Source organism: Natator depressus, chromosome 28, assembly GCF_965152275.1.
Source record: "Natator depressus isolate rNatDep1 chromosome 28, rNatDep2.hap1, whole genome shotgun sequence".
Lineage (NCBI taxonomy): Eukaryota > Metazoa > Chordata > Testudines > Cheloniidae > Natator > Natator depressus.
Genome location: NC_134261.1, coordinates 6,871,736 through 6,886,170, shown reverse-complemented (window position 1 = coordinate 6,886,170; position 14,435 = coordinate 6,871,736). Strand labels below are relative to the sequence as shown.

Sequence of the window (14,435 nt, the reverse complement as noted above, 5' to 3'; positions counted from 1 at the left end):
ATCAGCAATTCCAGTTATTAACGGTGATTCCAGAAACGAAGAGTAATTTCGGGAAAAAATGCAGTCCTAGCGACAATTTCTAGAAAACACTGGCCCTAGTCGTAACATTAAATCCGATAGTCTCAAGATATAGGCCTGTGTTGATCAGATCTGTCGCTCTGCCTTCACGGAGTTCACTCTGCTGGTGGGTTCTACCCCTTCCCCCATTCTGTGTCTGCCTTGTCTATTTAGATTGAAACTTCTTCAGGGCACGGGCCATCAACGCTTCTCGGTTTGTACTGTGCCTAGCAAAATGAGGACCCACTGTTAGTTGGCCCTTAGGCACTAAAGTAATGAATATGATTTATAATAATCATCTCCTGGCACTTTGAGCCAAGGAAGCCGGCCTTGGGATGTTACTACTTAAAAGTGAGCTGGGCTTAAAAGCATGGAATATTCTTTGTGACAAGTATCCCACAAATTCCACTGACCTCCCTTGGTTTCTTTGCCTTGAGCAGGGTTTCCAGTTTCCAGAACTGATGTGATCTCGCAGCTGGGACGAGGGGAGGAGCCGTGGGTCCCAGACCTTCATGGCTCTGAGAAAAAAGTGCTCCCGAGAGCTGCCTGCACAGGTGAGGCATTGGTTAAACCAACCCCAAAACTGTCGGTGAATACAGGAAACATTTGGGATGCCCTACAAAGACTTTGTGAGCTCTCCAAGTTGAGGATTGTTCCCTGCAGATGTGGAATCATTAGGCAGAGGTCACTCATGGCTTCCCACCTATCCTGACTGACAACTGGCAGCAGGTCCCTCCCCAATCTCGCTGTCCCCTGAGATTTCTTCTGAGATACGGACCCAGAACTGATCCTTTCCTTTCTCTCCTCTGGGGAAGGTTTAAGGGAAAATCAGCTCCTGAGAGGTTTGATCTGTCCTGTACACATTTTGGTTTCTTCATCCCTTTTTCCATTCTTCTCTCTGAGATTTCCTTTCTCTCTGGCGCAGGCAGAGACTTACGTCTGGATTCTCTCTGTCTCCCATCAGATGTTGGGATGGTGAGTGAAAACGAGGAGGAACCCCAGCAGGAAGATGCTGAGCGAGTAGAAGCACATGGGATGTTCTCAGGAAGGTCCAAAGGAAATGATTCTGGGAGCTATGCACGCCCAGAAAAAACAAAAGCCTGTGAGAGTCAGCAGAGGCCAGAGGAAAACTTCAGTAGCCAGTCAGACCTTATTACACGTGAGAGAATGAACTTGGAAGGAACACGCTACACATGCCTCGAGTGTGGGAAACGCTTCAAAGGGAGCTCTGACCTTCTCACACATCAGAGAATCCACACGGGTGAGAAACCTTACGCATGCAGTGTGTGTGGGAAATGCTTCAAGCGGAGCTCACACCTCATTGCACATAAGAGAATCCACATAGATGAGAAATCTTATGGCTGCCCTGAGTGTGGGAAACACTTCAAGCAGAGCTCACACCTTATTACACATCGGAAAATCCACACGGGTGAGAAACCTTATGGATGCCCTGAGTGTGGGAAACACTTCATTGACAGTTCATCCCTCCTCTCACATCAGCGAATCCACACAGAAGAGAGGCCCTACACATGCTCTGAGTGTGGGAAAAGCTTCAGTTATAGCTCAGCCCTTACTGCGCATCAGCGAATCCACAAGGGTGAGAAACCTTATGGATGCCCTGAGTGTGGGGAACGCTTCCGTTATAGCTCAGCCCTTACCACCCATCAGAGAATCCACACCGGTGAGAGACCCTACACATGCTCTGAGTGCGGGAAAAGCTTCAATCAGAGCTCTACCCTAATCACACATCAGAGAACGCACACAGGAGAGACCCCCTACATGTGCTCTGAGTGCGGGAAAAGCTTTAATCAGAGCTCTGTACTGAGCACACATAGAAGAATCCACACGGGTGAGAAACCTTATGGATGCTCTGAGTGTGGGAAACGCTTCAATCGGAGCTCATACCTTATCATACATCGGAGAATCCATACGGGTGAGAAACCTTATGGATGCCGTGAGTGTGGGAAACACTTCAATCAAAGCTCAGCCCTTATCACACATCAGCGAATCCACACAGGAGAGACGCCCTACACATGCTCTGAGTGTGGGAAAAGCTTCAATCAGCGCTCAACCCTTATTAGACATCAGAAAATCCACATGGGAGTGATCTGTAACAAATGCCTTGACTAGGGCTGGCCAAAGGTGGTTTTTTTTAAAAAAATCACATTTGCTAATTCCCACTCAGTGATCTGAGCCCCATCTTCACCGTGGTTACTCAGCTCCCGCAGATGAGTTGCCTGCTTCTGCCTTTTGCAGCTCACCCTTCTTTGGGGTCAGTCCTGTGATCTTTTCTATCAACTCCTTTCCTTTTGAGTCGAAGGAGCGTGTGTCCCTCCAGCCAGGAATGTTCATCAGCTCCAGGTGGGGGAGAGAGGTTTGTTCCCAACAAGCTACTCTGAGGCAAAAACTACCCGTGCCTTACATCCACTAGGACTGCACATGGCGTTGGCTGCTCAAGTTAGTGATCTTCGTGTTAAAAGACAACTACAGTTGTCGTGCAGATGCAGCCGAGGTGCAGTGGTTGGCATTAGCTTTCCCCTTGACCTGACCTAAACTCCGTCACTTTTCCTAGTCTAAAGAAACCCTGAGCATCATGGTTATAATGTCCCTCCATTTCAAAGCAAGTGTGAGGCATCAAGTTCCCCCACCAGGAACATATTGTTTCATTCCCAGTTGTCACAGTTCATCAGAGCACTGTTGCTTCAGGTTTTCCTGAAGGCGGATATTTTTACTACCGTTTTCCTCCCTTGAAATATATTGAAGTATAGCAAAGAGCAGGAACAGGGAAGGGATAGAGAAAAATGTCTTTTCCCCTCTGTAACAACAGAAGAACATCGGGTAAATCAGAGGGATTCTCCGTCGCCATCCCAATCCCCCTGTTGTTCAATTGGTAAGGTCAATATTTCCCGAAGGGGCTGGGAAGAGGATTCCCTAGTAAATGATTTGGAACTAAGCAAAACACCCATTCATTTGCCTCCCAAAGCAGTTGTAGCATGTACGAGAATAGAGACCCAGTATAGCCTGGAATGATTTCTATTTCAAATGGAATTTATTTGGATAAATTTTGAAATAAATCTTCTGTTGGGAGGAAAATTACTTGAGACAAGATGTGGAACCTTTTCCCCAGTGAGAGGGGAACAGCCAGAGAGTTCCCCAGGGCTCTTGTTCGCAAAGCAAAGATGTCACCTTAGGCAGGAGATGTCAAGATCTACAATGGTGATGGGCGTGTGATGGGAGCCTTTCTGGGTGGTTGTTGTTTGGTTGGTTTTTTTCATGTAATTTTTGTTTTGTTTTTGCAACCAGTTATTTTTATAGGTGCTGAGGCCCCTTCTCCTTTTGAGCACAGCTCTTTAACCCTCAGGCCTGGCTCTGGAAACCTCAGAACCGGCTTTGTGTTTTTTTCATGTTTGCTATCTTTGGGGTTCGCACATCCACACGACATGCGGTTCACAGCAACGGATACTTTGAGAAACCTGCTGGGTGAAGCAGGCCTTTTCCAAACTGAGATTGGCCCAAATTCTGCCTCAGTTCAGCTGGATTGGGACACGTCTGTGTCAAAGGAGTGGTTCACACCTGATTTGCCCAGAGACCTCAGGGGAGGGGTGGTAAGATATAGGATAAGTAGGAATTGACAACAATGAAGTTAAATATAAAGGTGAAAGACCCTCACCTGGCAGGTCAACAAGACTGTTCTCTTCATTCCCTCCAGTGTATCTAGCACTGGTCACTCTCAAGTAGCACACTGGGCTTGATGGACCATTGGTCTGACCCAGTCTATGACCAGTCTTGGGTTTTATGTAAGCCCTCTACGGCCTTGTCTACACTGGCAAGTTTCTGCACAGGAAAGCAGCTTTCTGCGGTGTAACTCCCAAGGTGCACACACAGATTTCATGGTGCATGATAGAAAGGGGCCAAAGTGAAGGAGCTGTGGCACGCCTACCACAAGGTGCAGGAGGCAAACTGCTGCTCCATATTGGGGGCTAACTAACACCAGCATCACAGCAAGAATCTACCTAGCATCTGGAGAAAAAATATAAATGAGAGTCAAAGACACCCCCACGTGGCCTGTCTCTTCCCCAATCTCAACACCTGGAAGATTGTCTGGAAGACTCAGAATTTGAACTGCGGAGATTGGTCCCAGGCTGAGAGGGAATTCAGTCTGTGTATTAAGAACTCAACATTGCCTGGAGCAACCAGTGAGTGAGAAAAGCTGTTTGATCCAATTCTTGCTTAGTATATTCAAATTAGAGTTCAGACTGAGAGTCTATTTCCATTTGTTACGTAACCACTTTTGACCTCTGTGACCAACATTTATACTGAGTTAAAATCTAACTTTCTGTAGTTAATAAACTTATTTTAATATTTGATACTTACTCCTGAGTTTGTCCAAAGTGCTTGGGAAAGTTGCTCACATGACAAAGGCTGGTGCGTGTCCACTTTATTTTTGATGAAGTGGCGAACTCATTAATGAGCTTACGCTTTTCAAGAGCAGGCCGTGAGCCGTGTGAGATGGTACATTTCTGAGGTGCAAGGCTGAGGGCTGGGGAGATACGCTGGTGTCTCTGTACAATTGAGGAGTGGCTTGTAGAGCATTCCTGCAACTTAGCTGGGTGCTTTGCTGCATGTTGTTGGCCAAATGATCGTAGAACCCTAGGATATCGGGGTCGGAAGGGACCTCAGGAGGTGTCTAGTCCAACCCCCTGCCCAGAGCAGGACCAATCCCAACTCAATCATCCCAGCCAGGGCTTTGTCAAGCCTGACCTTAAAAACTTCTAAGGAAGGGGATTCCACCACCTCCCTAGGTAACGCATTCCAGTGTTTCACCACCCTCCTAGTGAAAAAGTTTTTTTAATATCCAACCTAAACCTCCCCACTGCAACTTGACCATTACTCCTTGTCCTGTCATCTGCTATCACTGAGAATAGTCTAGATCCATCCTCTTTGGATCCACCTTTCGGGTAGTTAAAAGCAGCTATCAAATTCCCCCTCATTCTTCTCTTCCGCAGACTAAACAATCCCAGTTCCCTCAGCCTCTCCTCATAAGTCATGTATTCCAGACCCCTCATCATTTTTGTTGCCCTTCGCTGGACTCTCCCCAATTTCTCCACATCCTTCCTGTAGTGTGGGGCCCAAAACTCCACAGAGCCAGTTATCTCGTCATAGAAGGCAATTAGATTAGTCAGGCATGACTTGCCCTTGGTGAATCCATGCTGACTGTTCCTGATCACATTCCTCTCCTCCAAGTGCTTCAGAATGGATTCCTTGAGGACCTGCTCCATGATTTTTCCAGGGACTGAGGTGAGGCTGACTGGCCTGTAGTTCCCAGGATCCTCCTTCTTCCCTTTTTTAAAGATTGGCACTACATTAGCCTTTTTCCCGTCATCCGGGACTTCCCCCGATCGCCATGAGTTTTCAAAGATAATGGCCAATGGCTCTGCAATCACATCCGCCAATTCCTTTAGCACTCTCGGATGCAACACATCCGGCCCCATGGACTTGTGCACATCCAGCTTTTCTAAATAGTCCCGAACCACCTCTTTCTCCACAGAGGGCTGGTCACCTCCTCCCCATGCTGTGCTGCCCAGTGCAGCAGTCTGGGAGCTGACCTTGTTCGTGAAGACAGAGGCAAAAAAAGCATTGAGTACATTAGCTTTTTCCACATCCTCTGTCACGAAGTTGGCTCCCTCATTCAGTAAGGGGCCCACACTTTCCTTGGCTTTCTTCTTGTTGCCAACATACCTGAAGAAACCCTTCTTGTTACTCTTAACATCTCTCACTAGCTACAACTCCAGGTGTGATTTAGCCTTTTTGATTTCATTCCTACATGCCCGAGCAATATTTTTATACTCATCCCTGGTCATTTGTCCAATCTTCCACTTCTTGTAAGCCTCTTTTCTGTTATTAAGATCAGCAAGGATTTCACTGTTAAGCCAAGCGGGTCGCCTGCCATATTTACTATTCTTTCTACACATCGGGATGGTTTGTCCCTGTAACCACAATAAGGATTCTGTAAAATACAGCCAGCTCTCCTGGACTCCTTTCCCCCTCATGTTATTCTCCCAGGGGATCCTGCCCATCAGTTCCCAGAAGGAGTCAAAGTCTGCTTTTCTGAAGTCCAGGGTACGTATTCTGCTGCTTTCCTTTCCTCCTTGTGTCAGGATCCTGAACTCGAGCATCTCATGGTCACTGCCTCCCAGGTTCCCATCCACTTTTGCTTCCCCTACTAATTCTTCCCAGTTTGTGAGCAGCAGATCAAGAAGAGGTCCGCCCCTAGTTGGTTCCTCCAGCACTTGCACCAGGAAATTGTCCCCTACAGTTTCCAAAAACTTCCTGGATTGTGTGTGCACCGCTGTATTGCTCTCCCAGCAGATATCAGGATGATTGAAGTCGCCCATGAGAACCAGGGCGTGCGATCTAGTAGCCTCTGCGAGTTGCCAGAAGAAAGCTTCGTCCACCTCATCCCCCTGGTCCGGTGGTCTATAGCAGACTCCCACCACGACATCACCCTTGTTGCTCACGCTTCTAAACTTAATCCAGAGACTCTCAGGTTTTTCTGCAGTTTCATACTTAAGCTCTGAGCAGTCATACTGCTCCCTTACATACAGTGCAACTCCCCCAACTTTTCTGGCCTCCCTGTCCTTCCTGAGCAGTTTATATCCGTCCATGACAGTACTTCAGTCATGTGAGTTATCCTACCAAGTCTCTGTTATTCCAATCACATCCTAATTCCTTGACTTTGCCAGGACATCCAGTTCTCCCTGCTTGTTTCCCAGGCTTTGTGCATTTATGTATACTCACTTGAGATAACCCGCTGATCGCCCCTCTTTCTCAGTATGAGGCAGGAGCCCTCCCCTCTCACGCGCTCCTGCTCATGCTTCCTCCCGGTATCCCACTTCCCCACTTACCTCAGGGCTTTGGTCTCCTTCCCCTGGTGAACCTAGTTTAAAGCCCTCCTCACTAGGTTAGCCAGCCTGCTTGCGAAGATGCTCTTCCCTCTCTTCGTTAGGTGGAGCCCGTCTCTGCCTAGCACTCCTCCTTCTTGGAACACCATCCCATGGTCAAAGATTCCAAAGCCTTCTCTCCGACCCCACCTGTGTATCCATTCGTTGACTTCCACGAATCGACGGTCTCTACCCCGGCCTTTTCCTTCCACGGGGAGGATGGACGAGAAGACCACTTGCACCTCAAACTCCTTTATCCTTCTTCCCAGGGCCTCGTAGTCCGCAGTGATCCACTCAAGGTCATTCTTGGCAGTGTCATTGGTGCCCACGTGGAGAAGCAGGAAGGGATAGCGATCCGAGGGCTGGATGAGTCTCGGCAGTCTCTCCGTCACATCGTGAATCTTAGCTCCTGTCAAGCAGCAGACTTCTCGGTTTTCCCGGTTGGGATGGCAGATAGATGACTCAGTCCCCCTGAGGAGAGAGTCCCCGACCACCACCACCCGCCTCCTTCTCTTGGGAGCGGTGGTCGTGGAACCCCCAACCCTAGGACAGTGCATCTCAGGCCTTCCAATTGGCGCAGTCTCCTTCTGCTCCCTTCCCTGAGATGTATCATCTGTTCCACTCTCCGCATTAGTACCTGTGGAGAGAACATGAAATCGGTTACTTACATGTACCGGTGTTGCTGGTACATGGACGTTCCCCTTTTTTCTTCTGGAAGTCACATGATGCCAAATTTCTTCACCGTCCTCCTGTCCCCGATGTGCAGCCTGCTCTGAATCTGTTATTCTATGATTCTATGATTCTCTGTGTGCTGTGTGGGTTTGTGTGTGGGTCTGATTTTTGTTAATGCCTGCATGGGCCTGTGCAGTGTGTGGTTTTCTCTTTCTCTCTCTGTGTTTCTCTCTCTGTTTGTATCTTCATGTGTAAATTCACTGGAATGTTTAAAAAGATCCACAGCTTTGCCAATTTTCACCAGGAATTTTTCTCAATCAACAAATTCTCACTTGTTCCCTACCTAAGTGTTCGCTCTTGGATGGCATCAAATTAACCTATGAAATTCTGAACTGAAACCTCACCTGCTTTTCAGGGATTCTTCCTTGGACTCAGAGGATCAAGAGCTGGAAAATTCACCTAATTCAGTTTAAAGGCAAAGCTTCACTGAGAGTTGACATTCCAAGCCCCTGTTTACAAAATGAGAAAAAAAGCCAGGGGAAGCGCTTCCTTTTGGTTCACAGAATAAAGCGTTTGTCATTTAAGGGTTTGTTTCCCATATTTTAAAACCGCAAGGGGTCTTCGTAAACACCCAGTCTGACCTCCTGTCTAGCACGGGCCCGAAACCTGCCCCCGAAGAATTCCTTTTCAACTAGAACAGATCCGTTTAAAAAAATAGATCCACTTTTGATTTGAAAATTTCCAGGAATGGAGAATCCACCAGGACTCTGGGTAAGATTTTCAATGGTTAATTGCCTTCCCTGTCAGAAAGCACGCCTTATTTCCAATCTGAATGTGTCTAGCTTCACTTCCAGCCATTGGCTCACATTATACATTTGTCTTGTTAGATTGAAGAGCCTGTTAGTAAGTATTGTTCCCCATGTAGGTACTTAGGGAGTGAGATCGTCATCCCCTAAATCTTTTCTGAGCTCTTCGTGACTATCACAGCAAGGCGGGGTTTTTAAGCCTTTCATCCTTCTCATGGCTCTTCTTTCTCCTCTCAAATGTTTCATCCTCCTTCTTGAACTGGGGACCTCAGAACTGGATGAAGTGGGCACAACAAATACAGAGGTAAAATGACCTTTCGACTCCTAGTTGAGATCCCGCTGTTGCTGTATACGTGGCTGACATTGCTTGTTCCTAGATGTACACACTTCCATTTAGCCTTAGCCGCAGGAAATAGTCATCAGCACCACCTCAGCTCTCTGTTCTGAGATTTACTTCTCAGTCCCTAGATGCCAAAATATCTCCTTAGGATCCTAGATGGCTGTCCTCCGCCGGCTGGATCAGCTGTTCCTGCTTCCCCTCAGAAATCTCCAGATGATCCGTGTTCTCCAGAGCTTACCCTCCCAGACAGGACTGAACAACCTTAGCTTATAACTAGACCACCCGTGACCTCAACTAGGTGCCCTGAATGCACCACTTTTGAATTCTCTCCAACTTCTATCATAGAAATGCGAAGCAGTTGGTGTTGTAATGTTACAGGAGAGGTTGAAATGAGGCTATTTCTCAGGTAGAAGGCAATGATTGTGTCGGGAAGGGGATTTGAACACCCACCTTCATATGGAGCCCAGAACACAAATGACGGAAAGACACAGGCTTCAGTTTGACACTTTAGACCACTTGGCCAGCCTGTCACTGTTAGTCAATCCACTTATCAATCTTAGTTTTCTTTAACTTGTTGTGAACTTTCCAGGGAGGCGGAGATGGCAGATCTCTTTCAACTTCTAGAGACTTTCTAAAGCACAACCGATTTTTATATGTCGTCTCCCTGCTCCCTTTTTAAGGGAATAAAAGATGGTTGCTACCATTCTGAGAAAGTAATGTTGAACCTCAAACTCCTGCATGGTGGGCCAGACGGCCAAGCAACCAGCACCCACAACTTCTACCACCTTTTGTTTTCAAAATAGCTCAGCCCTCAGTGTGTTGAGCCTTTCTGAAAATCTGGCCAAAATGTTTATTGCCCAAATGGGAGCTGAGTTCACCTGAAAATCTGGCTCTAGGGGTGGGGTTGAGACCTTCTGAAAATTCTGGCCCATGTGTCTGGAAGCTCGAAGAACCTTCAGAACTTTTATCGTGTGCTAGAACCTGATGAGAAAACCTTCCTTCTGTCGAACTCAGCAGAGATTTTCTCACTGACTTACAATCACAATGTTTCATCTTGATCCCAGATTTAGGTATCAACAAAATGCATTGATTGTATTTTTAGAAGCAGTGTGAAAGAAACACCCCTAGTTGGGCAGAGGGATAGCAGTCTCAATCTAACAGTCCACACTGCCTTATACACATCTAAGGAAGGAGATTCCACCATCTCCCCAGGGAACCCATTCCAGTCTTCACCACCCTCCTAGGGAAATAGTGTTTCCTAATATCCAACCTAGACCTCCACCACTGCAGCTTGAGACCATCACTCTTTATTCTGTCATCTGGTACCCCTGAGAACAGCCGAGCTCCATCCTCTTTGGAACCCCCTTTCAAGTAGTTGAAAGCAGCTATCAAATCCCCCCCTCATTCTTCTCTTCCGTAGACTAAATAACCCCAGTTCCCTCAGCCTCTCCTCATAAGTCATGTGTTCCAGTCCCCTCATCATTTTTGTTGCCCTCCCCTGGACTCTCTCCAACTTGTTTCTGTAGCGGGAGGGGGCCCTGAAAACTGGGCACAATGCTCCAGATGTGGCCTCACCAGTGCCGAATAGAGGGGAATAATCACTGCCCTCCATCTGCTGGCAACGCTCCTCCTAATGCAGCCCGATATGACCAGTTACCCATATTGAATGCAGGCTCAGCAACATTTGATAAATTGGTTACTGCTGATCTGCTTTCAATGCTTCTCCTAATGCAGCCCAATATGACCAGTGTGACGCAGCAGGGAGTGGGGTGGATTGACTGGGGAATGGCGTCTAGTTCTGCTGGGACTGTCTGCACGGGGGGTGGGAGAGCAGGGGATGACTGCACTTGAGTGAGGAGACCTGAGCCTGTCACCTGAGCTGGGAGGGGGTTGGACCCAGGTGACACCTTTGCCTGGGAAACTGGACAAAGGCTGGAGGAGGAGCTGGGGGAAGGAGGAGTGAGACTGGGGGAGGGGGGGTTGTTTTCAGTTTTGGGCTGGGTGGTCGAACGCAGGGAACCCCAGGGCTGGGGTCTAAGCTCCCTGCCCCCCAGAAGGACTTGACTGAGGGGTTCTGGTTGTACCCACAAGCTCTGTTTTAGACTGTGTTTCTGTTGTCCAATAAACCTTCCACTTTACTGGCTGGCTGAGAGTCTCGGTGAATCCCAGGAAGAGGGGTGCAGGGCCCTGACTCCCCCACACTCTGTGACAACCAGTTACCCATATTGAATGCAGGCTCAGCAATATTTGATAAATTGGTTACTGTCCATTCAGTCAGTTATTTCCTACTTATTCATAACTAATGAAGATGCTCTAAGGGGATGGGAGAGAGCTGTCCTATCCGTGTAGTTAATCCACCTCCCCGAGAGACGGTAGCTATGTCAGTGGGAGAAGCTGTGTCGGTGGGTGGGCAAGCTGTGGGGTCTACATGTATAGATAAAGTTTAATCAGACCCCATTTTTAAAACCACCCATGGTCTGGGAGTGGAAGAGGAGCTCTCTGAGGCAGGGCCTGTCCTTCAAAATCCTTAAGATCACTGACTTGCCTATGCCAATGCCATGGGGGTGTAGCTCAGTGGTCGAGTGTTTGACTGCAGCTCAAGTGGTCCTTGGTTCAAATCCAAATGCCCCCTTACAAGCCTGTTCCCTTAACAAAAATAAGGGCCTCTCCATCCCCATTATGTTTGGGAGTTCCACTGAACAGGGATGAATGGAAACACTAGGTGTTTTCCTGTGCAAATGCATAGAAACCTAGCAAAGAGGTCCCTCAGCTGAAATCAGTTCCACTCCTCTGAGTGTCTAGTTTATGTTTTCACCAATGAAACAAAGACACATGAAGGCACATTTGCAGGTCCTTGGTCTCCATTGTGTGGAAGAACAAGAACCCCATCCCCTTGGGAGGAATGGACTAGTTTGTGTTACATTCGGTAAGTAAGTTGCCATTGGGACTGAGAACTCTACTGGAGGTGGACAGGAGTCTGCTCCAAAAATAAAATAACCACGATTTACCAAACTACCTGTTACACATTCAATCCTCTCTTTGTGCACACAATATACATTGGGGCTCGAATAAATGGCCACCTTCCTTTAACACAGATCGTTGTTCCTTGTGACTGTCAGATGCCTTCCAATGGCAGCTGTTGAAAGGGAACGTGCTTCGAGCTCGTGATCACCCGCAGAGTCTCTGTAAGGTTACCAACCACAGAGCTGGTTGTGGCTGCCTCTAAGTGACCGCAGAGTTAGTGTAGGACCAGATCGTTACTTGCACAGCGTCACTTTCTGGTCTCACTGATCGCTTGGGTAGAAACAGGAATGATTTGGTGGGTTTGTTTTTGTTTTTTTCTCCCTTCATTTTCTCCTAAGGAATGTGTGATCTTGAGCATGTTATTTTACGTTCCCTGTGGGTTGGGAAAATTCCATCTCCTTGAAATAGGTGGGGAAGTGGCCTGTTTGTATCACCTAAAATAAAGGAACTTTTGTAAAGCAGTTTCGTCTTTAAATACCCTGGGATAAAAATAGGAAACAGTAAATTCCACGGCCAGACACCAGGCCAAGATCAACTGATGGGGCCAGAATCAATTAATTGCAGAAGAAACAAACTCTTGGGGAGTAGCTGTAATTTGTCCCCAAACCTTTCTTTGTTCTCATATGCGATCAGGGATTCTCTTCTAGAGGGCAGAGTTAAGGTTATCTGGGCATGTACCGTCGCTCTGTATTCCCTGTTCTTCCAGAGTTTGAGTTTTACTGAACTCAGTTTCTGGAAGGGTAAGAGATATTCACAGTCAAAGTTAACTCTGTGTTAACAAAGGCTCTTGTTATTGACAAATAATGAGACTAATCCCTCACTGAGGTAATTCCACTGACTTCAATGTTCTCTTTCCCCATTTCTAGCTCCAAAAAAATAAGCAAATTAAAACAACCTTGAGAACTAAAATGCTGTGAGAAAGTGGAAATTTTAGTAGCTCACCTAATTCCGTTTCTGCTGTGTCTCGTGCGTGTGTAAAAGGCACAGCACGTTAATTTATAAGCCCAGCGTTCTTAACTTCTTTAAATATCATGTCGTACATTAACTATATCAAGTGGGTTGTTCGATGCCATGAGGTTTTCACGCACTGCCCAAGGCGTATTTTTCATATTACTTAAATGAACACAACTCATTGAGCATAAAATTGTGTATTTCATGCTGTGAAGTGTGTCTGTAGCTGAAATTAATAGGTTTATTTTCTCTCTCTTAGTGATGCTGAAAACGTTCCCTTCTCCCTCCAGAACTGCCTTGGAATCACCTTCCCTTTGTAGATTAATCTACTCCTTTGTCTCTACGAGGAAAACATGGTTTCTATGAAAAAAAAACAATTTTTTAATTCAAGGGCCTGAGACAGAATGGCCACATGATGGCGACACAACGTCAGGAATGCAAAGCAACAGGTTCCTGGTTTGCACATTGATGGGGACAAGGGATTGAATTCGACTCCCCTCTTTTCACAGACACATTTGTTTAATTCTCTGAGGTCAAACATAAGTTTAAATGTTATACTTAGTACTCTGCCTTATAGCTTCAACAGCCTCAGATGCAAGATGAGTTCCAGCAGCCTTGAGCTTGTTTCCATGTTTAGGAGATTTTCACCTAAACATTCAAGCAACTCACAGTAATGTCCCGAGCTCCCCAAGTCCCATTGACAGCTGAGCTCTTCCTGCCCATGGGGCCCAGCAGAGACAGTGGGTGGGGGGTGAGTTTGTACCCAAATAACTGACAGAGCCAAGCAAAGAGCAAAGAAATGTTTCCTTCAGTCACTAGGTCTCTGTTTCTATGTTTCTCTCTCTCCCCTTCTCTGATAACGAGTAACGGTAAGAGAAGAAGAGGTTCAAACATGTGCTAGGCGGTGGCTAGGGTTGGATGACAAATTGAAAACCATCACAGAGCCCTCCACTGTGACACTGACACGATCCCATTCTGACCTTTTATCGACACTTCATTAATAACGGTTTCCCTGACGTACGTTGCTAAGATTATTTCAATAGCTCCTACACGGATACCTCCTGCCCCTGCTGGCTGGTTCATTGCACTATTTGGAACCTGCACCTAAACTCACCCCCTTCCTGGGAGCAAGATTCAAAACTGCGCAAGGAAACCCCATTGGGTTTCAAGTGCCGCACAAGCAGGGAGGTGCGGGGACAGTACAGGGTCGCAGAGCTTCTCCTTTGTCCCAGGGAGAAGGGTCTAGGGGGCTAGATTAGGGGGGCTAATAGTCATGACTCCTGGGTTCTATTCCTGGCTGTGGGAGGAAAGGGGTGTCGAGTGGATTAGAGTGGGGGGGGGGCTAGGAGTCAAAGAGAAAACACCTCCCTTTTTAGCTTCAATGCACATTGAAAAAGAACGTGGCTTCTCATGTCTTAGGTTCTGATGCCATCGTGTGGCCGTTTCATTTCGCTTCTTCTTGTGAAAAGGTTTGGGTGCCTTGCACAGACACGTTATTTCCTGGGGAGAGACGGAGAAGTGGAAGCTGCATTGATTTCATCCTCCGAAAAATAGATAAGGATTAAAATATTCCGCAGACAGCTCCATCCCACCCGTCCCCCCTCGCTGCTGCCAGTGAAGCTCAGTTCTGCCCCGCAGCCCCGA

General features: G+C 47.1%; 1 protein-coding gene and 1 non-coding gene across 2 annotated transcripts; both read left to right on the top strand.

Annotated features, from left to right (window-relative positions):
- The first annotated feature begins 276 nt into the window (after positions 1–276).
- On the top strand, positions 277–2,187 carry LOC141978986 (uncharacterized). Its single transcript, XM_074941435.1, has 2 exons — positions 277–611; positions 1,022–2,187. Exon 2 carries the CDS (start codon positions 1,030–1,032, stop codon positions 2,185–2,187), a length of 1,158 nt encoding a protein of 385 aa, XP_074797536.1. The 5' UTR covers positions 277–611; positions 1,022–1,029.
- Positions 2,188–11,376: 9,189 nt separating this feature from the next.
- TRNAC-GCA (transfer RNA cysteine (anticodon GCA)) lies at positions 11,377–11,448 on the top strand. The gene has a single exon. It is a non-coding gene; the product is annotated as a tRNA-Cys (tRNA).
- Positions 11,449–14,435: the final 2,987 nt, after the last annotated feature.

Bases quoted from the DNA above. Each gene is read 5' to 3' on its own strand.
- LOC141978986 (XM_074941435.1), top strand. From the start codon at position 1,030: ATGGTGAGTGAAAACGAGGAGGAACCCCAGCAGGAAGATGCTGAGCGA.